At 35.5% G+C, this 22,443-nt stretch overlaps 1 protein-coding gene across 1 annotated transcript in view; it reads left to right on the top strand.

The window, feature by feature from the left end:
• Nucleotides 1-22,138, top strand: part of NUFIP1 (nuclear FMR1 interacting protein 1) — a 46,925-nt gene extending 24,787 nt beyond the window's left edge. Inside the window, exons 8-10 of the mRNA XM_037526992.2 lie at nt 7,223-7,339; nt 14,351-14,583; nt 15,863-22,138. Coding sequence (XP_037382889.1) covers nt 7,223-7,339; nt 14,351-14,583; nt 15,863-15,994 — 482 coding nt within the window. The 3' untranslated portion in view covers nt 15,995-22,138. The remainder of the gene's footprint in view (nt 1-7,222; nt 7,340-14,350; nt 14,584-15,862) is intronic.
• Nucleotides 22,139-22,443: the final 305 nt, after the last annotated feature.

Raw genomic sequence — 22,443 nt, 5'->3', positions numbered from 1 at the left:
TCTTGGCCTTACTGATAGCAGGGAAAAGACAGCTTACATCTTGGGCCAGTGCTAAGTTTATTCCTGGACACTAATTTTTTTTCCTTCAAAAAATTTTAGAGCCCATACACTTCAGATTTATAGTGGTTGACCTTGATGATAAAGCATCATCTGTACCCAGATACAAGTTTTTATGTCATTAAAGTACTTGAAACACAAATATATGAAAATATTATCAGTATAGTACTAGTTTGAAAATTATGAATTCTTCATTTTCTGTAGTTCTCTAATTGAATATTGGAAGGACTCTGACATTGAATAGTCTGTTGTTTTCATTTTGTTAGCTTTGATAAATGGTTAGTTGTTTTCTCACTTTTTTTTAATTGATGAAACTTTTATTTTCTTAAATTATTGTTCATTTTTGTTTTCTCACTTTTTAAAGAAGTCTTTCAGTGTGTGCCAGTCTGATGAAACAATAATGAGAAGATGATTATATGTTGCTTCTAGTTAAGCCTGTATCTAGGCCTTGAAGAGATACTTTAGACGTGAAAAAACAGTAGTAAATATCTTTCATCCATATATGAAAAGCATTCAGTCTGATTCCTAGGAACAGTTGAATGAGACATCTGTTTTGGTTTAATGCTGACACGCTTATCTATGATGAGTGTCAAAGTTGGAACATACCTATGCTATGGATCAATGACAAGAATGTCAGTCTTGAATATAAAAAAAAATCTTTTAAGTGATTTACATTATTTTTGTTTTTCAAGGATATCAAAATAATAGTCAATGAAATTATGGTAGCTTAATTTTATGGGAAAGATTCCATTTAAAATTGTTACACCTGGGATTTCTTCTGGACTTCTACATTTTTCAGATTAGTATTTTAGACCACTGGTTCTTTAATGTTTCACTCCAGGTACAGCTACAGAAAACCATATGTACTTTTTTTCCCCACATGCCCTAAATAGTGTCACCATCTCTGCTCTCTGGTATGTCAGACTTGTTTGAAGATCTCAGTTTCTTACCTTTTTTTTTGCATTTCTTTGGGCTTAGAACCTTATTCAGACATCAGCATTCACATTTTTTTTTTTAGAGGCATGTTTTATTTATTTATTTGTTTGTTTGTTTTGTTTATACATGCACTGGGTACAGTCAGAAGCACGGGAGGGTGAGAGAATTCACCAGAGCCAGAGCGGGGAGCAGAGCAGGCAGAAGGACCGAAGCACACTGCTGAGGGGAGCAGCGGGCGGCAGGAGAGGTCTGCGCGCCATGTGGGACCCTCCTCCGGTGGCTGGGGAGCAGCCGGGGATCGAACCGGCGCCGCGGAGGCCACGGGCAGCTTCGCAACCCAGCGCTCAACCACTGCGCCACTGGGGAGGCCCAGCATTCATATTTTAGACAACAGTTCTCAAGCATCTTTGTAAACCTCAGACCATGCTTAGAAAATCAATTCCTTTACCTACTGTCTTTTTGTGATAGTGGCACATAAACTCTGAGTAATTGTACAAATGCTTTAAAGTGAGAATTGACATTATTTCAGAGGGAAAGTCTGTCATTTGGACTCTCCCCCATTGTTAGTTTTGAGTGGCCTGTTACCTCTTAATTTCCTTAGTGGTGCAATGTTTTTTATTTCCTCTTATATCCTGTTAACTATTCATTTATTTTTTAAATCCTTTGTTTTTTTTTTTTTTTTTGCATGTCAGTTAGGACTAAGTTTATTTTGTTGCTATTAAGTCATTTAAATATTTATTTCACCAATGTTTGTGGTTTTCCTGGGTTGTGGCCTTAGGGTTGTTTGAACTAGAAAAGAGCTGACCCATAATGTGGCATCACTGATTGGAAGTGCCTTAGCATTCACAAAAGAAAAAGGATCAAATTTATTAGTCACAATTATAATAAAGAAAAAATCAAAATCAATAAGCAACTATAAACCAGAGACACACTACGGGTGGCGGGGTGGAGTTGAGGAGGGATTAGGATCAAAATATGTGGGGTGTAATTGTATGGGGAATATAACCAAAATGAAAATGCATACATTGTGCAAAAATGAAAAAATGATGTAAGAATTATATAAAAAAAGAAAAAATTTATTAGTCACTCATTATAATAGAAATATAACTATCATCACGGAACACTGGCACATCAGTCTTCCTGCGCACTGACATAAGCTAGGTGGAACTTCTGTTGTTTGAAAGGTAGGTGTTAGCCTGTTATTTAAAAGGTAGATGTTAAAGTAAGAAAATCAACTACTACTGCATATCAGCTTTCATAAATGCCTGTTTTTAAGAGTTGAAAACTTAAAAGTTTTCGTTTCTTACAGTGACTTTTCAATGTTTATGTAGCATTTTCTTTAGTATACTTAATTTATAAATCATCTTGGGGCCAGTACACGTAACTATGTTTTTGCTCCATAAGGACAATAGAAAATAGTGAGAAGAGGGTATGGGGAGAGACAAGTAAAGAAACAGTTGTTGAAAGAAGCCAAATAGGAAACTCTTACAACTACTGTTTACAGTTGGACAAGATATCCAAAGAGCAATTTTTTATTCTACCTTCAACAGGAATTTACTGAGGACCTTCATTTTGCTTACTCAGCACCACAATGCAGAGAAGTCTCTCCATGTCTTCAGAAATTCAGACTAGTGTTAATATTTCCCATAGTGTTTGATATGTATGTATGAGAGAGGTAGGATTTACCCTACGGAAATGCTTCTAGTGCTTTAACAGTAAGAAAAATTTGAGCTACTTATTTTAAAATTTGATTGTTATTGTCATTGCTACAATTGTTATATTGGTTCTTTTTTTAGTTTAAAGAGACGTTTTGGCTCTTTTTATTAAAAAGTGTGCCTTCAGCATAGTCTTTTCAGGATAGCTGCTAAAAATCTCTGTTTGAATGCTAGGTAGATCCAAAGGAGTTTAGGAACAGTCTTCTGTTGTTATTTGGGATGAAAAGTCACTGTATAGGGTGTTTTGAAGTGCCAAAAGAATGTTTCCCATTTTAAAATTGTTACTATGTGTACTGGAGTCCAAAGGCATAACAGGGGAAACAAAATAGAAGAAGTGTTTATTTGTGTGAACTCTTACTCTTGGGGAGGCAGTCAAATATAATGAGCTATGTAATACTAGTAGCAAGTGCACAAGTTCCTAGATTGTGGTTTTACCATTCTCCAATGGTAAAAAAAGGAACCATGGCTTTTTGGAGAAATGGTTGATTGTATGGCTCCAACAGGAAAAATACAAATAGTGCCAGGAAGTAAGAAAGTGATCCAAAAAATCAGGGTGGTTTCATGTAAAGTGCTCCTAATGACCAAAGTTGGTCAAAGTTTGAGCCACAATATAAATAATATATCATAACCCAAAGAATAAAATAGCCACAACTCCGTAATGATATAAATGAATATAAGAGAGGAGGGACTACATTGCTGGTATGTGCTGAGATTAATTTCAGTGGGTATGTGGAGATTTCCCATCCCAACAAGCAGTTCTTGGGTACCAGCAGGGTTTTCATGAGTTCAGCTCATTTCTCACACTATCTACCAGGAGATAACATCAGATTCCACAAGTTTAAAGGCTCAGTCTTAGGACTGTCCTTCACTTCACACACCAACTGCAAGTCCATGGTTCTGACTGACTAAACATCAGAGGTCTCCAAGGTTCCCTTAGACTTCTTGTGCCCTTTGTAAACTCAGAATAATTATTAATTGTACTTCTGTTCTGACCAACTGACTATACATCAGAGGTTCCCAAGCACCTTCCACAGGTTTAGTTCATTTGCTAGAACTGCACGCAGAACTCAGGAAACCCGTTTACTTACTAGATTACCCATTTACTGCAAAAGATACTGAAGGATATGAATCAACAGCCAGATGAGTGACTGTAGTGGCAGGAAGGACACAGAGCAGGTTCATCTATGATCCAAGCAGACCGGGTAGAGTCCTGAAGCCCTCAGTGGCTTTCTCGGGCTTTTATTGAGTTTTTACATGTAGTGCAGCAACCAGGTACACGGCAGGGGCAGGCAGGGATGCTGGGTGGGGGATTGGGGGGCAGGAAGCCAGCAGGCCTCCAAGCCCCCAGCAAGTCTTTGCTCTGGGCTTCTCTCTCTCTCCTGGCGTTCTTTCTCCCCTTCTCTCTCCTGCTTCTGCTTCTCCTGGCAATACCTCAATACTGCAGTCATGGCCCACAGAAGTAAACAACACAACTATAACAATGTAACATGCAGGTGCCCCATCAGGTGGGGCAATCCTAGTGGCAGGAGGGCAGAAAAGACTGAAAATCATTTACCCTACAGTGACATAGGGCAAAATATGGAAAAAAGTTGTGGAACTTCTGTATCCTCTCCAGGCATGGCATTCACCCCAAACCTCCATTCACCATTGGTGTTCACCAACCCTGAAGCTCTCTAAAGCCCTTCTTCTAGGGGATTTGTATGGAGGCTTCATTACATAGACTTGACCAGTTAACTTATTGGCCATTGGCAATTGACTTCAACACCCCAGCGCTTTTCCCCTCCCTTAAGCTCAGAGGGTGGGTCTGGAAGTTCCAAACTTCATTTCATTAGGCAGGTTCCCTGGCAAATAGCCTATCCTCCTCTCATGTTTTCCAAATGTTACCTTAATAAACATGGCAAAGGATATTTAACACAATCAACACTTAGGAAATTGTGATCTTTTGGAATCTGTGAGTCAGGAATTGTGAATGATGACCAAATTTTGGTCATCTGATATGACCAAAATGTATATTTTGTCCCTTTGATCATAATATCACAGGAACAAATCTTTTCTTACAGAAGAATTCCAATTAATAAATGTAGAAGAAATGAGAGAAATTTCCCACTGGAACACCACAGAAATAATTATTTCAGATAAGATCTACTGATGAATGGTAAAATTAATAGTAAAAATTTAGGGTAAACAAAAAACATCCCCAAATGTTTATTGCTGTGGTGGTTTGAGAGTTGTCCAAAATTCTGTCATAGTCATTACCTAAAGAAGTGGGTCATATCAGGGATATCTTTTAGGAGGCTTTTATAGTTATTTAGGTAAGGAAGAAATGTTGACAGCTCTGTGTTGATAGATCTAGATAGACAGTTGATAGAGTGGTTGCAATATGTGGGCGAATCTGAAGAGTAAAGTATGATTGGCTAGGTTTTATCTTTACCATTGAGAAGGAAGATTTGGCATTTATTGAAATGGAGACTATTTTTTGGAATAGCAATCAAATACTTGTTTTTGATCATGTTAACCTTTAAGATGCTTCTTTGACATGTAAGTAGAGATGTTGAATGGGCAATAAGATTATTCAGGAATTTAGGGAAAATAGAAGACTGCTACTATATACTTTTTAAAGATTTGAGATAAAATAAGGTTTTAAAAAGAGGAGACATAAAGAGAAAAGGTTAGTGTGGGTTGGAAAGTGAGCACTCATAAACTTTAGAAGTTGTTCAGTGAGAGTCAATAGGTAGACTGGACAAGAAAGCAAAGTAAAGAAAATATTTTTTAAAAGCAGAACATCATTATTGTCAAATATTGTCACTAAGTTAAATGAGAACCAAGAAATAACTTCTAGGTTTAGCAATACAGAGGAATCAGAATCAGATTCCTTCCAAACTTGGAAGGACAAGTTTAGTGATCTGGTGGTTCTGAAAGAGATTGGAGTAGATTCTGGAGTAGGCTAGACAGCTGTAAGAATTAGATCAAGTAGATGTTAGAATTTTGCTGTGAAAGAGAAATGGAGTTGTAGCTGAAAGAAGACATTTGTTAGTATTATTACTAACTTGAGACATTACAATCAGATGATTTCACTTTAAAATGAGGGCAATATATGGCTTTCTATAGATAATCAGTAGGAGATACTCTGCCACACTAGTTAAGAATTGGAATTTGAAGTCAGCCAGGATTTAAATTTGACACAAATGTTAGATTTTTTGTTACCTGAAAGAAAAGTTACTCAAATCTGAATTTTGGTTTCATTGAAATTAATAATGAAAATGATACCATGTAAGATTAAATGAGCTCATACTTTTATAGAGCATTCTAGTGAACTAGACAGCATTCTAGATGCTGTTAGGCACCTCTCTTTGGGTCTTGGAAGAAAATACTACAATCAGCCTGTCGTTCAAACAATGGAATAAACAGTCTGCATTCTTACTTGCAGATTTCTTTTTAATCCACTAATAATTTTGAGATATATAAAAACAACTTTACCTTTATTAATGCAAGAGAACCGGTAAAAAATCAGCTAAAAATTAACAGTAGCAGTTTAGGGAGGGTTTGGTGCTGGGTAGTGTGGATGAGTAGAGCAAAGATTTAACTTCATCAACTAGAATGTGGTAGCTTCACACTTCGATAAGGTTATTTATTAGTGAATTTCATATGAGTGTTTTGGTTTTCCCTAGACTAATTTGGTGAACATTCAATGCTTTCTTGAAACATTTCTTATTGGTTAGGGGTTGAGTTGGTTCATTACACAGACAAGTTATTTTTTGTCTTCATTTTCCAGTTAGCCTTTATTTTTATTTGTTTTTTTTATGAATAGACTTAATTCATTTTCTCATCTGCCAAAAATAAAGGTAATAGGTGAGATCACTGGGCTACAACTAAGTTTGCTGGGCTCTGCTCAATCCCTTCACCTTTGGCATGCTCTCTAGTACTTGCTAAATTCTCATGCTTCATTTGTTTGCTTAAGTTTCTTAGCCTTTTAATAAAAAACTTTGTATAGATTGATTTTAGTATAATTCTGGCTAAAACTTTATCTGCAGAATGGCTTTGTTATTTGTGTCCTTAGAACATGTCTTAAAAACAACAAAAAAGGGTGGTTATTTTTTATATTTTTTTACTCTTAAACTTAATTGTCATAGTAATCCTAATCCAGTGGCATTAAACTTCTCGTCTTGCTATTAGAATAAACTTAATTAATAGCATAAATAAAATTCATTAATATCAAAGAGATGAATTTAAAATTCTGTAAACTATGAAGCGTAGTGAATGAGCTGTGTATAGTTTCCATTTGCCCCTCTGATTTTTCTTTGGGGCAAGTAGCTTCTCTGTTCATGAAGATTTAAATTAAGTAGTTTCCTGGGTCTCCTGATTTTCATTTTTTTTTAAATGAAGGAAATGTCCAGAAATTACCTTATTTTCACTTACATATAAGGTTTACTGAGGAGCTATCAGTTTTTTATATGGTGGTGGATGTTTTGGTATACTGTTTAAAGCTAAGTTCTTTCTTTCCCTTTCTACTTCAGAGTCTGATAAAGAGGAGAAACCACAAAGTGCTGTCATACCCAAGGAAGTGACACCAGCCCTGTGTTCACTAATGAGCAACTATGGTAGCCTCTCAGGGTCAGACAGTGAGCCAGAAGGTAAGTCATGAGCTCAGTGGTTACATGTAGGTTTGTTCTGTTTTATTGCTCTTTGTCTTTGATATAGACTAGTCAGTAACATCCATTCATGTGTATGTATCTGAGGGCAAGTTATGCCACGTATATCTATTTGAGTTCCAAATTCTTTTCTCATTTGATTCAGAAGTAGGGTTAACATGTGGTATAAGAAACCTGGAGAAAAGAGGGAAATATTTTGCTACTATGGAGAACAAGGCAAAAAACAAGACAGTGAAAGAATAGGAAGGAGAAGAAATAATACCTGCTAATGGGTCAAAGAATACTTTCAATGAACAGCAAAGAAAGTTAATTTCTTCTTTACTGTCAAGAGACTTTTGTTAACATGTTTGCTAGCAGCTTCGGTAGGTTGAGGGTCGAGAGAGATCGTTATTGCAAAGAAAGATGATAGAATTCCTTAAATATAGTTAGAGCATTGTTTTTTATAGAGAACATTTACAAAAATTATCTCAAATGGAAAACACAGTAACCCTATACTTTCGGTTGTATTAGCATGTGTGTTTTAAATGTTGGAAGAAATGGAATCCTTTCAAGAGCCTTTTGAATCAGCAATTTCAGGATTCATATCTTGCTTTGTAAAGATGATGATAAACCAGCTTAATCTCTAGTTTCACTTTTAGGATCACCTGAAAGAACTGTGAGTAAGCTGTTAATCTGTGGTACTGTGGCGGTTCTTTTTTTTTTTTTAAGATTTATTTATTTTAAAAGATTTATCTATTTATACAAGCACTGGGTACAGTCAGAAGTGTGGGAGGGTGAGAGAATTCACCAGAGCCAGAGCGGGGAACAGAACAGGAAGACTGACTGAAATACACTGAAATACAGCAGCAGGCGGCAGGAGAGGTCTGCGCGCCATGTGGGACCTTCACCGGCAGCCGGGGATTGAACCAGCGCTGCAGAGGCTGCAGGCAGCTTCGCAGCCTGTTGCTCAACCGCTGCGCCACCAGGGGGCACCCTAAAAATTTGTTTTATTTATACAAGAGCCAGGATACAGGCTGGATGCACGGGAGGGTGAGAGGATTCACCAGAGACAGAGCAGGGAACAGAACAGGCAAACTGACGAAATACACAGCTGAGCGGAGCAGTGGGCGAGACAGGAGAGGTCTGCTCGCCATGTGGGTTGCTCCGAGGCCAGCGGGGATCTAATCGGCACTGCAGAGGCTACGCACTGTGGCAGTTCTTAACCCAAAGTTCATATTTACTAATCCAGCATATGTCTAGGAAACATAAGCTCATGTGCTATGTTGTGGAAACCTGGCTTCACATAGTGATTTTATTTATGTTTTACCAACCGTGAGAAATTTCATGTGTGTATATCTCTCAGGAGAAGATGTAATCACAGGAAAAGGAATTTTTAAAAAATCATTATAAAACAAAAATATGTATAATCACAATAGGGGCTATATGGAGAGAACGGAGATAGGGTTTAAAGGTGCCTATGTAGAATAAAGGAAAGATTTGAATGTAATTGGATAAAGATTACATCACTTTCCTTGTTGACTGAGCTATAGGTAATTAATGTTTGTTTGGTTGGAAGATGGTGAATAAGGGAGAATTGAACTATTTTTTTTAAAGATATTATTTATTTACCCATACAAGAATTGGGGTGTAAGCCGGAGGTGCGGGAGGTAAGAGGATTCACCAGAGACAGTGGGGAGCAAAACAGGAAATCTACTGAAATACACTGTTGAGGGGAGCAGCGGGCAGGACAGGAGAGGTCTGCTGCACCATGAGAGTTGCTCCCTGGCCAGCTGGTGGCTGGCAGTAGCTTGACAGCACTGGCTTTAACCCCTAAGCCACCAGGGAGGCCCAGAATTGGACTTTCATATGAAAGATAATGTTTATTATTAATCTGTAACCTAGAAATTATTTTTCTTTTTTTTTAATGAGCTGTAGTTTTCTATGAGAGCTTATTAAAAACTGTTTGAAGTTTGAAATATAAACCACTTTGGATTTTCAGATTATTTCATAATAGATAGTTGCTTCTTAAATTTTTAATTTTAAGAAAAACAGTATTTATTTCCTTACTCTTGTTTCTAATACACTGAAATGAAGATGGAGTTATCTTTAAACACATATTACATTTCCTGCTTATCAGTTGTATTTATGACAGGTGAGAGCAAAGAAAGCTATTACCAGATTACTGAATCCCATAAAATCAAGCTGCATTTGCCGTCTTCTCTCTCTCTCTCTCTCATGATAAGATGTGTTTATATTTGTGTCTTCATTTTGAGGCTGCCATCATTTTAAATTAGAAGGAAAAATGAAAACTCAAAGCGATCATTGATGTCCTACCCTTGTATTTTATGTAACTTTAAACTCGGAGGGGTTAAGTTTGCAAAGCTAGTATGTAGCAGAACTGATGTAAAACCTAGGTTTAGGGACTGAAAAATCTAAAGAAGCCAACTATATTGTCTTCCATTTTATTCTTTTTCTGTCTGGCACCTGTCATTTTCCTGCACAATAATGCATCACCTTCTCTTTAGCTCTTAAAAGATGTATTTGATTTTGTGTGAATCTGTTTTTAATTGTCCTGCCTTAAGGAAATAACTCTTGCTTTACATTCATAAGCCTTAAGAATTATTTTATATAGTTTGAATTCAGCTTTAATAAGCCATTCAGGTCACTAACACATTCCTAGCTTTTAGTGTTAATTTTGGATAAGATACACAGGGACCTTAGAATAAATAAATCAAGGAAATAAAGTGGGCCTTCTCTGAACCTTGAAATGGCGTTGCAATACTGCTCTGTGGATTCTAAATGGAGAGGAGCAGATTAATTCTTTCTGACAGATTTTAGCAATTGTGTCTTCACAGTTAAGATCTATCCCAATTTAGGAATCAATGTAAAGTTTATAGAGGACCTTGAAAATGAGTAATGTTTTTCCAGAAAGTTTTAACAAGGAAAGGCTCCATCGAGGAAGACGTAAGGAAAAGGAGAGGCTATACTGGGTTCTGATGTGGTCAGAATCACTAAACTACACATGGCAAGAAAATTTCCATGAGTAGTATGTCCAAATTGGTTAGTTTGATATCCTGGGTTTGCGTGTTAGTCTTTTTGGGTATTTGGAAGCATGTGTGCATTTTGGCCAGTAAGTGATGGAACTAGAGCTTGAACCTAACAGTTTGAGTCCAGAATCTGTGCTTGTAAAACTTACTTTCTTTCAGATGTAATTTCCACATTCAAATCCTATGTAATGCTTGAGTATTGAGGATTTTGAAGAATTTGATTGGATTCCCAATGCTCTTGTTTAGCCAATTGAATCCAGTTTCTCAGCTTTTAGGGTTAGGGTTAGGAAATAGACCTTTTGTGTCCCATCAGCCTATAATTCATGGTAATCAAAATGTAAAATAACTTCTGGGGGTGAGCAGAGGGGATTCCTATCTTAAAACTGATCCTGTGGTCTTTATTCTACGAATATGGTTAAATACATTGATTTTAGAATGTCAAACCAACCTTGTATTTCTGGGATAAAATTTTTCTTGGTCATGATATATATCACCTGTTTAATACATTGCTGAATTTGATTTGCTAATATTCTAAGAATTTTTGCATCTATGTTCCTGAGGGATATTGGTCTGAATTTGGTATGAGCTGTGACCTGTTAATTTTTCTTTTTAAAGGACTTGCGTAGAACTGCTACCATTTTCTTGTTTGTAGTATTCAAAAGTGAAACTATGTGCACTTGGTATTTTCTTTGTGAGATTTTAAACTTTGAAATTTCCTTACTAGATTTAGGACTACTCAGGTTTTCTATTTTTTCTTAAGTCAGTTTTGGTAATTTGTTTTTTAAAAGACTGTGTTTCATCTTTTTCTTTTTTTTTTTTTTTGACATTTTATAAAATTGTTTACAATTTTTCCTCATATTGTTCATTAGTATTTTGTTCCTTTTTTCTTGCTCTATTATGCCATGTGTTTGTTAATTTTATTGATATTTTCAAATAACCAACTTCTGGCTTGTTTGAATTATCTCTACTATTTCTAATGCACTGTTTTTTTAAATTTTTTTTAAAAAATTTAATTTTGTATATTTTTTACACCATTTTTCTTTTTTTAAGATTTTATTTATTTATTTATACAAGCACTGGGTACAGTCAGAAGCGCGGGAGGGTGAGAGAATTCACCAGAGCCAGAGCGGGAGCATAACAGGCACACTGACGATACACTGCTGAGGGGAGCAGCGGGCACCAGGAGAGGTCTGCACACCATGTGGGACCCTCACCCGGTGGCCAGGGATCGAACCGCGCTGCAGAGGCTGCAGGCAGCTTTGCAGCCCAGTGCTCAACCGCTGCGCCACCGGTGAGGCCCCATTTTTCATTTTTGTGCAATATATGCATTTTCGTCTTGGTTATAGTCCCCATAAAATTCCCACCACCCTTGTTTTGATCCTACTCCCTTCTCCCCCCCACCCCACAGTGTGTCTCAGGTTTATAGTTGCCTGTTGATTTTGATTTTTACTTTATTATAATTAATCTTTTTCCTGATCCCTTATTTGGGTTTTCTAAATTCCTGCTATGAGTGAGACTATCCAGTAATTTTCATTTTCTTTCTGGCTTATTTTGCTGAGCATGATCCCTTCCAGCTCCATCCATGTTGCTGCAAATGGCATGAGTTTATCTTTTTGATTGCTGAGTAATATTCCATTGTGTATATGTACCGCATCGTCTTGATCCAGTCATCTATTTTTGGGCATTTGGGTTGCTTCCATAGCTTACCTATTGTAAATAGTGCTGCAATAAACATGGGGGTGCAGGTGTCCTTTTGAATTAATGTTTTTGTGTCCTTTGGGTAGATAGATAGGATTGGAATTGCTGGATCAGATGGAAGCTCCATTTTTAACAGGTTGAGGAATCTCCACAGGACTCTCCATAGTGGTTGGACCAGTTTGCACTCCCACCAGCAGTGCAGGAGAGTTCCTTTTTCTCCACATCCTCGCCAACATTTGTTGTTGCTAGTTTTTTTAATATGTGCCATTCTCCCTGGTGTAAGATGGTATCTCATGGTAGTTTTGATTTGCATTTCCCTGATTACAAGTGATGTTGAACATTTTTTCATATGCCTGTTGGCCATTTGTCTAATGCACTGAGTTTTAATTTTTATTTCTTTCCTTCTCAGAACTCTCTACCTCGTTACAGTTGGAGCTTGGGTGATTGATTTTAGACTTTTCATTTCTGCTATAAGCATTCAAAGCTATACATTTACCTTCATGCATTACTTTTAACTACATCTCATAAATATGACACTTGGTATTTTCATTTTTATTTCAAAATCTTTTCTAATTTTTATTATGATTTGTTCTTTTAACTCATGTGTTATTTAAAAGTATGTTGTTTAATTTCCAAATGTTTTCAAGTTTTTTGGCTAGCTTTCTGTTCTTGATTTTACTTTGATTATTTTTGATCAGGGAACATACTCTCTATGCTTTCAGTTTTTTCACCTTATTGATATTTGCTTTATGTAGTCCAGCACAAGGTAAATATTCATGTGAAGCTGGCAAGAATGTGTATTGGGTTGAGTTCTTTGTTGAGTTGAATATTAGTGGTACTTAGGTCTTCTGGGTCTCTGCTCATTTTCTGTCTAGTTTTTCTTCACTTACTGAAAGTAGAGTGTTCATATCTCCAACCCTAATAATGGAGTTGTCTATTTTTCCTCTCAATTCTCATGAGTTTTTGCTGCATACTCTGTGAGTAGGTGTTACTGTTTTATGTTCTTAATATATTGTCCTTCATTATCACTGGTGATAGTTCCTGTTCTGAAATACTCTTTTTCTGATATTAATGTAGCCATCCAGCTGTATAATTGTTGTATGCGTGTTGTCTTCCATCTTTTTTCTTTTAACTTGTGACTTTCAGTACTCATTTTGCTTTGTTCTTAGTAACTGAATTTTAATGTCACTTCAAATTGTGCAACACAAGGATTGCGTACAGTTAAGTTTGGTTTCTTGTAGACATCATATAGTTGGTCTTGTTTTTTTTCCCTCCCAATCTGACCACCCAGCCTTTTAATAAATGGAGTCTTTGAACTATTTACATATAGAGTAATTATTGACAGTTTGTTTCTATTTGCTTTATCTGTTTTTCTATTTTTGTTCTTTTCCTCCCTTTGAATTAATCCTGTTTTTTTTTTTTTTATTTTGAATGCAGATACTCATTTATTAGTTGTACTTCTTAGGAGTTGGTCTAGAATTTATAATATGTAACTTTATTGTGGTATGTTTTCTTTTTTAAAAAAAGATTTTTTTATTATCTAAGAACTGGGGTACAGGCCAGAGGTGCATGGGGCGTGGAGAGAGAGGATTCACCAGAGACAGAGTGGGGAACAGAATAGGCAGATTGACTGAAATACACTGCTGAGGGGAGCAATGGGTGAGACAGGAGAGGTCTGCTGTGCCATGTGGGTAGCTCCCTGGCCTGGGATCAGAACTCATGCTGCAGTGGCTGTGGACAGCTTCACAGGTTGCGTCTTAACCACTTGTGCCACCAGGGAGGCCCTATAGCAGTATATTTTCAAATGATAATGTATCATTTCATATAATTTAAGATTATGACATGATACAGTTTTCCCTTCCTTTGTGTCATTGTCACTATAGATTTTATTTCTATAGATGTTATAAACCCCACCTACATTATCCTAAAAAAGTTTTTTTCCAATGAGAAAAAAAGCTTTTTGTTTTTATGCACATCTTACTGTTCCTGGTATTTTTTATTCCTTAATGCAGATCCAAGTTTCCATCTACTACTATTTCCTTCATAGGGCTTGCTTTCTGTAGTTCTTTGTGATAATCTCCTCAATTCTTGGCAGGTATAGCTCTCAACTTGAAAGATATTATACATTTTACTTGCTTAATTTTAATTAGTAAGTCAGTAGTATTAGATGGGAGGTAGGGGGAGGATTATTAAGACTTTTGTTATTTTTGGAAATTTCACCTTTGTGAAATTTGTGTATGTGTGTATGTTTGTTTTAAATCACATTTAGAAGTTCCTATCAAGAATGAAGCAGATGTTCTGGCAGAGAAGCAGGGTCTTCACGGCAGTACTCCTGAGAGACCAGGTCCAGATGTTAAAGTGACGGTTAGGAATTCCTCAGAAGCCAAGTCTGAGAGCCAAAAGAAAAGCTTTAAACGGACAAATTGTAAGAGGAAAAAAGATTATCACAACTCTCAAACATTATTTGAGCCAAGAACACACCATCCATATCTCCTAGAAATGGTAAGTGATTATTCTTGACATTCTTATCTTTGTGTCTTTCTCCTGTCATGAAGATAGAGCCACCATATTTGTGCGGGTGTCTTTTAAGGTTACCTAGAGACATATGGTATGCACCTTGAAGACTCATCTGTGTTTCTTAATCCTTAAATTGCATTTGTCATGTGTAACTACTGATGCACAGTAAATGTGGAATAACTCTATTTTAAAAACTGATTAAAATAAACAAATCTAGATTTAACTGGTTGCTAAAGAAAGGAATGTTAGTGTACTGACCTTTTTTAAGTTTTTGTTGTAAGCACAGATAAATGCAATGGCAGGCTGAAGGGAAAAGAAAAAGTATTTATTTTGTGCATTATTGGTTTTATTTTCAATGTGATATGCTCAAAAATCTATTTTCTTGAAATTATGAAGAGAAGCCATGCATCTTTTGATTCTAAGTAATGGAAATGAAACTGTTTAAAGATCCAAGACTTTCATATTCTAAGAGTAATAGAAACATTCCAATTTTTTTAGTGCAGTCACAAAAATATCTTTTGACAGTCTGTGAAAAGACTGTTTTTCCCTTGTCAGCCAAAGTTGTGTAACTAAAATATTGTATGGCTACATTCTTGTGAGATGTTGTAGTCACTTTTTATTAAAATTGATCTGAAATGTGCTCTATTTTATAAATTTATGTGCTGTTTGAAGTAAATGAATTTTTTAAATGTCCATCTTGTAAGTAGTGAATTAAATCATTTTTCCATAGAAAGATCCTGTGTGATGTTTCACACATTAATGACATCAGGAAATAAATTGATAAAATAAATTTATCCTTTTTGGTGAACCACCTATGAATCCTTGGTTATGTACTTATTGTAAATACCGGAAATTTTTGGCTTTCTTTCAATTATGGTAAGTACCAAAATGAGAAATTATGAAAGTCCTGGAAAGTTGGAGTTCTTTACTGTTAGTTCCACTAATTTTGTATTTACTGTATACCATTATAGCTTTGGGTTTGGAATTTGATATAATTTTTAGAATGAAGAATTATAGACTTTTAAACCTTTTTTCCCTATTAGATTCTCTTAGAGCAGACCCCAAGTGTGAATATTTGTGTTTGGAAAGCTATTATATAGTCTTGGTATAAGTCAAAAAGAAACGTCCTTGTATTGTTTTTCAAAAAAATAATTAGTTTATATAATACATCTTCATTATTCTGTGTTCTTTATGTGGGGAAGGCATGCAATATTTTAGAATATATTTTATTTACTAACTAATCTTTTTATGTTTTGTTTTTTAGCTTTTAGCTCCAGACATTCGGCATGAAAGAAATGTGATTTTGCAGTGTGTTCGGTACATCATCAAAAAAGACTTTTTTGGACTTGATGCCAATTGTGCAAAAAGTAAGGATGTGTTGGCGTCTGATAACTGAAGCATGTGAAACAGTAACATTCTCAAATTAGTAAAGAAAAACCTTTAAAAAAAAAAAAACCTAAAATTAAATTGTAAACCTCATGGAATATTATGTTGGATTTTTAAGTCTTTCTTTGAATCTATGCAAATAAATACATAGCTGGTTTTTATGACTGTGTCTGTATTGTTGGGATCATTCACATTTACTGGCAGAATTCTGCTTTTTATTTGTATTTATATGTATTTCTGTTTTGTAAGGAAGTCTGCTCTTAGCAGTATTGAAGATAACTGGTTTAGTCGTAAAGACAAAAGCTTTACAAATGCTTAATTCATCTGAGCAGTACAGTAGGTTGGAGAGAGAATAAAATAATTTCATTTTTAATGAGAGGAAGTCATTCTTTAATTTGCAAGGGGAAATATTTTTAAAATAAACCAGATAAAATTAATATGATCAGAAGGCCTTGAAATTTAAATTTCCTGTTTATATCAAAGGATATGTTAAAATTCACCTACTTGGCATTACTTCAAAAAGCTCAAATAGTGAACATTTAAAATACTAATATAGACACCCCTTCTATGTATGTTTAGATTCAACTGAAGAGGGTTTTGTGGTGTTTTTTGTTTGTTTGTTTTTAATGATTCAGAATTGGACCTTTTTAATTTTCCTGTGGAAAAGTATGTTTAGTAGTGATGAGGTTTAACTAATTTTTATAGCAGAAATAGTTGTTTGTAAAGAAATATTACCTCAGTTTTATGGTTTAACTAGAGCTTATCCTATGAAGATAGTAATTGAACCCTTTTAAAATGTTTTAGATAAATAAAAACTACTAAAATCTGTTTATTGTGATGCCATTGATTTTGATCTTATAGTCTCATCACTTGTGTCTAGCCAAGAGCTAGGGGTCTATCTACCCTTTTGACATACGGCTAAATGAGGCTAGGTTTTTAAAATTTGTTATAGCTGAAAAATTAATTTTATCTGAAATAGTTATAACTGAAGTTCATGAATCTTGCCTACAAGAAGAAAAAATGGCAAGGCAAAGTGATAGCATCTCTCAAGAAAGATCTCTTGTTCCTTTTGTATCTCTGTGTTCCTCTATGTTAGATCCTATCCAGAATTAGGGAAAACCTGGCATGTAGCACTATGACATCACAGGCTGAGATTTCTTTTAATGTTTCAGTCAGTGTTTCCCAGTACAGGCCTATTTTATTTTGTTTTATTCTATTCCCCCAACAAGCCCCATATTCTATTCCCCCAACAAGCCCCATCTATTCTAGTTTATTAATTAATTCAGTTCATGTAATACTGTTGTGTGCTTGCTCATGTGCCACTACTGTGCGTGGGCTAAATATGTAAAAATGGATAAGGCCTTGCCTGACTTAAAGGAACTCAGTTTAATATTTATATTATTGACAGTATGACTCCCAATCCAATTCATCTCATCAGGATGAAGTAAAGGATGTTACACACTGCATTGATATTCCAAAATGTGACTTAGTTGGCAATTTTATTACTGGTTACCTTGCACATTCTATAGGTTTTAAATGCAAAACTGAATCCACAGACTCCTAGGCCGCTTTCACAAACCATGCTATCTCCAGGGATGTTGACAGTCATTGCCTTATGCTGAATTGTGGAAAGATTTATTTCAGTCTTTCTTGTTTTATGTATTTAAGAATGACAGTGTTCCTTTAGAGCTACTTTGACTATGCTGGACAGACTTTAGTTATGATAACTATTGTTTATCTCTAGTAGATAATTTTTAATTAAATTGCCTTTATATTTAACCTTGGGATTACTGAAGCATGACCCAAATTTCCAGGCAAGTAAAATGTAGACTTTATGGTTTCTGCCTTATATAATCCATGGTCAATATATGTAAATGCTCTGTTTTGGCAGGAGGTGCAGCTTGTACTTTGCCTGGTTTTGGATGTAAGGTTTTTTGGATTTTACTTGTTAATTGTTCATCTCTCTCCATTCCTATCTTATTGTTCATCTAATTTATTTCTGCGATGTAATATGGTATTGGTGAATTGTGCCTTTTTTAACTGAAATACTTTTTTTTTGTCCTCAACACTTTCTACATTCTCTACTTTCCCCAGTTAAGGTAGTCAAAAACAGCCTTTTGCTAGTTCAATAGGAGATTTTTGGGGAATTTAATCCATTCATATTAATTGAGTTGTTGAAATGGTTGGACTATTCTTGCCATCTTGTTTTGTATGTTCTATATATGGTGTGCTTTCTCATTGTTGATTTTATTGGTTTGATTGTTGTTTTTGTCTTTTTTTCCCCCTCTATGTTTAGAGTAAATCAGTAGCCATATCTTCCACCCATCTTTCAATTAAGTCAATAACCTTACCATTCACTTCCTAACCTGGACTTCTTGGGTAATTGTAGGGGTTTTGTTTCAGATTAATCTCTATTCTCTTACTGTATGAGTTTGTGTGGGCTTTAACATTAAGCATTGTTATTTAGGCAACTTTTTTAGTTTCCTTCTCACTACTTTCTTGCATCTAGGATTAATATTTTGGTTTACTGTAGCATATCATCAAGTAATCAAATGCTGAATCCTCCATTTTTAAATTGAGTGTAGAGTATTAGGTTCAGAATCATTCCTTTCAGAATTTTGAAACTGTAATGTGATTGTATGCTAAAATCAGATTGCTGATTGATTTCTAATCTGATTCTCTTTTTCTCTTTTTCCCCATAGTCCTTTCCTTTTGAAGAATTGTACTTTTCTTGAACAATTTCTAAAATGATATGTTTAGTCATTTTCTTTCCATTTTATGTGTTTCATTTTTCTGGAACGCCTATGAAGTGAATATGGGACTTCGTGGCTTGATTCTATGTCACTGGATTTTTATGTTTTGTCTTTGTCATCTTGCTGTGTTCTAAAATTTTTGTTCTAATTGCTTTTTTTTTTTTTAAAGATTTATTTATTTATGCATAAAGAACTGGGATACAGGCCCGTGTGGGGGGTGAGAGAATTCACCAGAGACAGAGTGGGGAACAGAACAGGTGGATTGACTGAAATACACTGCTGAGAGGAGCAGTGGGCAAGTCAGGAGAGGTCTGCTGTGCTATGTGGGTAGCTACCTGGCCAGGGCTCAAACTCATATTGCTGTGGCTGCAGATAGCCTTCATAGGTTGCGTCTTAACCCCTTGTGCCAACAGGGAGGCCCTCTAATTGCTTTTTTCACAGATGTAGTATCCTTTTCTTTCTAAGTACACCATTTAGAATTTTTACATTTTCTATTCCTTGATTTATTTCTGTTTTCCCCATTGTCTTGTTGAAGATCTTTTAAAATTTGCCATGCTCACAGGTGTGAAATGATATCTCACTGTGGTTTTATCCTTCAGTAACATGACGACACCGCACTTCCTAACCAGACAGCTTCAAAACTTTATCAGTATATAGTCAATTTTGATTTCATCCACACCTCATTTTTCCTCCCCACTCGACCCCACCCTGAGATTTTGATGCTAATGCTCATGCACAAAATATATATCTAGAAGATAAAACTTCCAAAATTTAAAAAAAATTAATGTCTTAAGATCATCAACCATCTAGTCAGACAAGTTAAGTTTCTATGACTTTTTAAGATACATTCTGTGTATACCATTTTGCACCTTGTTTCTTATCTCCAAAACGCCATATTGGAAACTTTTTTTTTAAACATATTTAAAAGCTTAATCATTGTACTTGCTATTAATATTTTTTTCCATTAAAAAGTCAGTTTCTGAAAGGGACAATGAAAATGTCAGTATTAGTTGCTGTGCTAAGTGCAGACTACTGCTAGGTGGTGGGGAAGCTCTTGGGGAAAGGGAGAAGGGGGAGGCAAGCTCAAATGACGAGCGGGCTCCGCCATTTTTCCTTTGATAATGTTTTAACCTGCACAGCCCAGACTTCAAATCAGCATTTGAAAGTTGCCTTATTTATTACTTCCTCTGTGCAGTAGCTATTTGCCTGCTGCACTAACCTGAAATGCACTGAGTGGTCCCTGTGAGAGGAGAAGCCACTGAACTGGAGGGGAACTGAGCTTCAAAATGCAGCCTTGTTTCAAAACTGTCACATGTAAGCAAAGATGAAGGCTTCTTGGGAATGGCATAGGGAACAAATGATTGTTTCTTCCTCAAAATTGGGAGAGGAGGGAGATCAGTAAATGCAAATAAATAGCTTAATCAAGAAGACAGATATTCAGAATGTACAGAGAAAAGACTCCAAATTGAAATTCTATTCCTTATAGTTACCTCTATAGCCTGTGCCCTGCGGTGCAGTGCAACCTAAGAAGCGCCAATTATGGCAAATGTTTGGAATGCTTTGTGGGGCTGCCCAGGAAGAGAGTGACAGATGTCTTCTATTGATCTTACCTAGTTGACTTAAATGAGTCTTTGTACAACCAGGAAAAACTAAGTTCTTCAGGACCTTTCCTAGATTGTATGGAGGTTTCCATTTTCCTGTTTCTGGCAGTCCTCATCTCTGGTTATTAGTGGAGAATGCCACTATTTCCTGGGTCAAATTTTTGCAATTTACTGCCTGTATGTTTTTCTGCTTATGTTTTTAGTTAATTTTAAAAGTTAAGATAATGCTTTATTTGAATTTCACCAGTTTTCTATGAATATCTTTTTGATGATTCAATCCAGGTTCCAACTATGTCATTTTTAGTGGTTTTTTAGAAATGACAAAGGTAATGTGATCATTGTAAAATTTAAATAATCCAGTAGTATGTAAAACAGTGAGGTTTGTTTCACCCTATCCCATTTTTGTCATATTTCTCAGAGATAACGCTATTAACAGTTTGCTGTGTATTTTTGGATTTAAAAAAAATTGTATTTAAACATGCTCATATAAATTTTGTTTTAAAATAGAAAAATCATTACAAATAGTGCTTTGCAAGTTTTTTCACTTGACACCTTATCATGAATATGTATGTATGTATAATATGTGCATAAGTATGCATGTATGTATACATATATGATTTCTCTTTTTGAATCATTCCCCTATGGGGAGATTTGTTTACAGTTTTTCTCTGAAGTTAATGATACTACAGTGAACATTACTGAATTTACAGTGAAATACATTCTGTGTATACATGTATAACCTGTGAATATTTTTGTAGCAAGGTCAGGATCAAAGGTCAGCTGGCCTTTAAAAGGCTATACCAAATAAGATTCTGAAAAAAAATTATTTTAAAATGTTTCAAAACTGGAAATCAGTAAAAGGAATTACTGAATGCCCTTTCAGTTTCAGTGGTTCTCAAAGTGTACCTTTGGGGGACCCCAAGACTTTCCAGGGGTCTGTGAAATCAAAACTATTTTCATTATTCTGGGACATAATTGCCTTTTTCATTTTGAGTGTACAGTGAAGTTTTCCACAAACTGCATGATGTGTGTTACGGTCATAACTATGACAGCTAATGGGAAGTATGCTTGTTTGGTATGTTGTAGAATTTTCTAAGGGTGGTAGGTTAAAGATACATGAACTTTTAGAGGCCAACTCAGGCTGTTTGCAGTACTTTCACTGTACTAGCTATATTTGGTTATTCATGCTGTGACCTCTAATTGTTTTCATCAGTAAATTATTTTGAAATTTCAGTGATATGTAAAAAATATAGAACAATGCTACTGAGGTTACTAATTTTTTTTTGTATTGGAAAACTGTATTTTTAAAAAATGCTGATGTTTATGTTTGTTGTTTTCAAGTGAATTAATATGTTAAAATTTTGTTCTAATTTTGAATGCTATAAATATTAGTAGGTATAATTCACATAAACCAAAGTTCTTGGTAGTCCTGAATAATTTCCGAGTGTATGAAATGCCCGGAAATCAAATATTTGGGAGACTGCTGTACTAGATAGAGCTTGTGGTCTGACCAACCACAGTTAACTGACACTTTCTGTGTGTGACTGATTAGGGCCAGACTCTGTAAAGCCAGATGTTAATTTGTATACTACTGATAACCTGCAATGATTTTTGTTTGATGGAGTGACGTTATTTTCCTCTGCTAGGAAAGAGATTACCATTGTTTAGCCTTGTAGGACATTAACCACTTTAACATCGACTTTGTAATCTTATTTCAGTATTGTTTCTGCTATCTTTTGTCATCCTTTGACGTCCTTTGATAATTAAATAAATCTTTTGAGATTACTGTTTTGCTTCCAACTTCTTGAACATTATCTTTTGACAAGTGCATAAGAATTTTTTTCTTACCTATATTCTTATAAATGTTTTTATTGGTTTTGCTGATGTATGAAATGTGCCAATGTGTAAGAATTATCCTAAGTTTAAAAAAAAAAAAAAGGGGTAAACAGTTCCTCAGAGTTTAGCTGGGACTAACCAATCAGGCAGCCAGGAAGCATGTGAGACTGTAAGAAGGACCAGACAGTGTCAGGCTTCCCTTCCCATACCCTGTGTGGCTGTGGTTGGGGGAGGAGGGAGTTGTGCTTTCCTAGAGTGAGTTGGTTGGG

This window comes from Talpa occidentalis, unplaced genomic scaffold, assembly GCF_014898055.3.
Source record: "Talpa occidentalis isolate TD23 unplaced genomic scaffold, MPIMG_talOcc4v2.1 talOcc4.5, whole genome shotgun sequence".
NCBI lineage: Eukaryota > Metazoa > Chordata > Mammalia > Eulipotyphla > Talpidae > Talpa > Talpa occidentalis.
The sequence above is the reverse complement of the archived record's forward strand: the minus strand, read 5'-3'. Positions and strand labels throughout refer to the sequence as shown.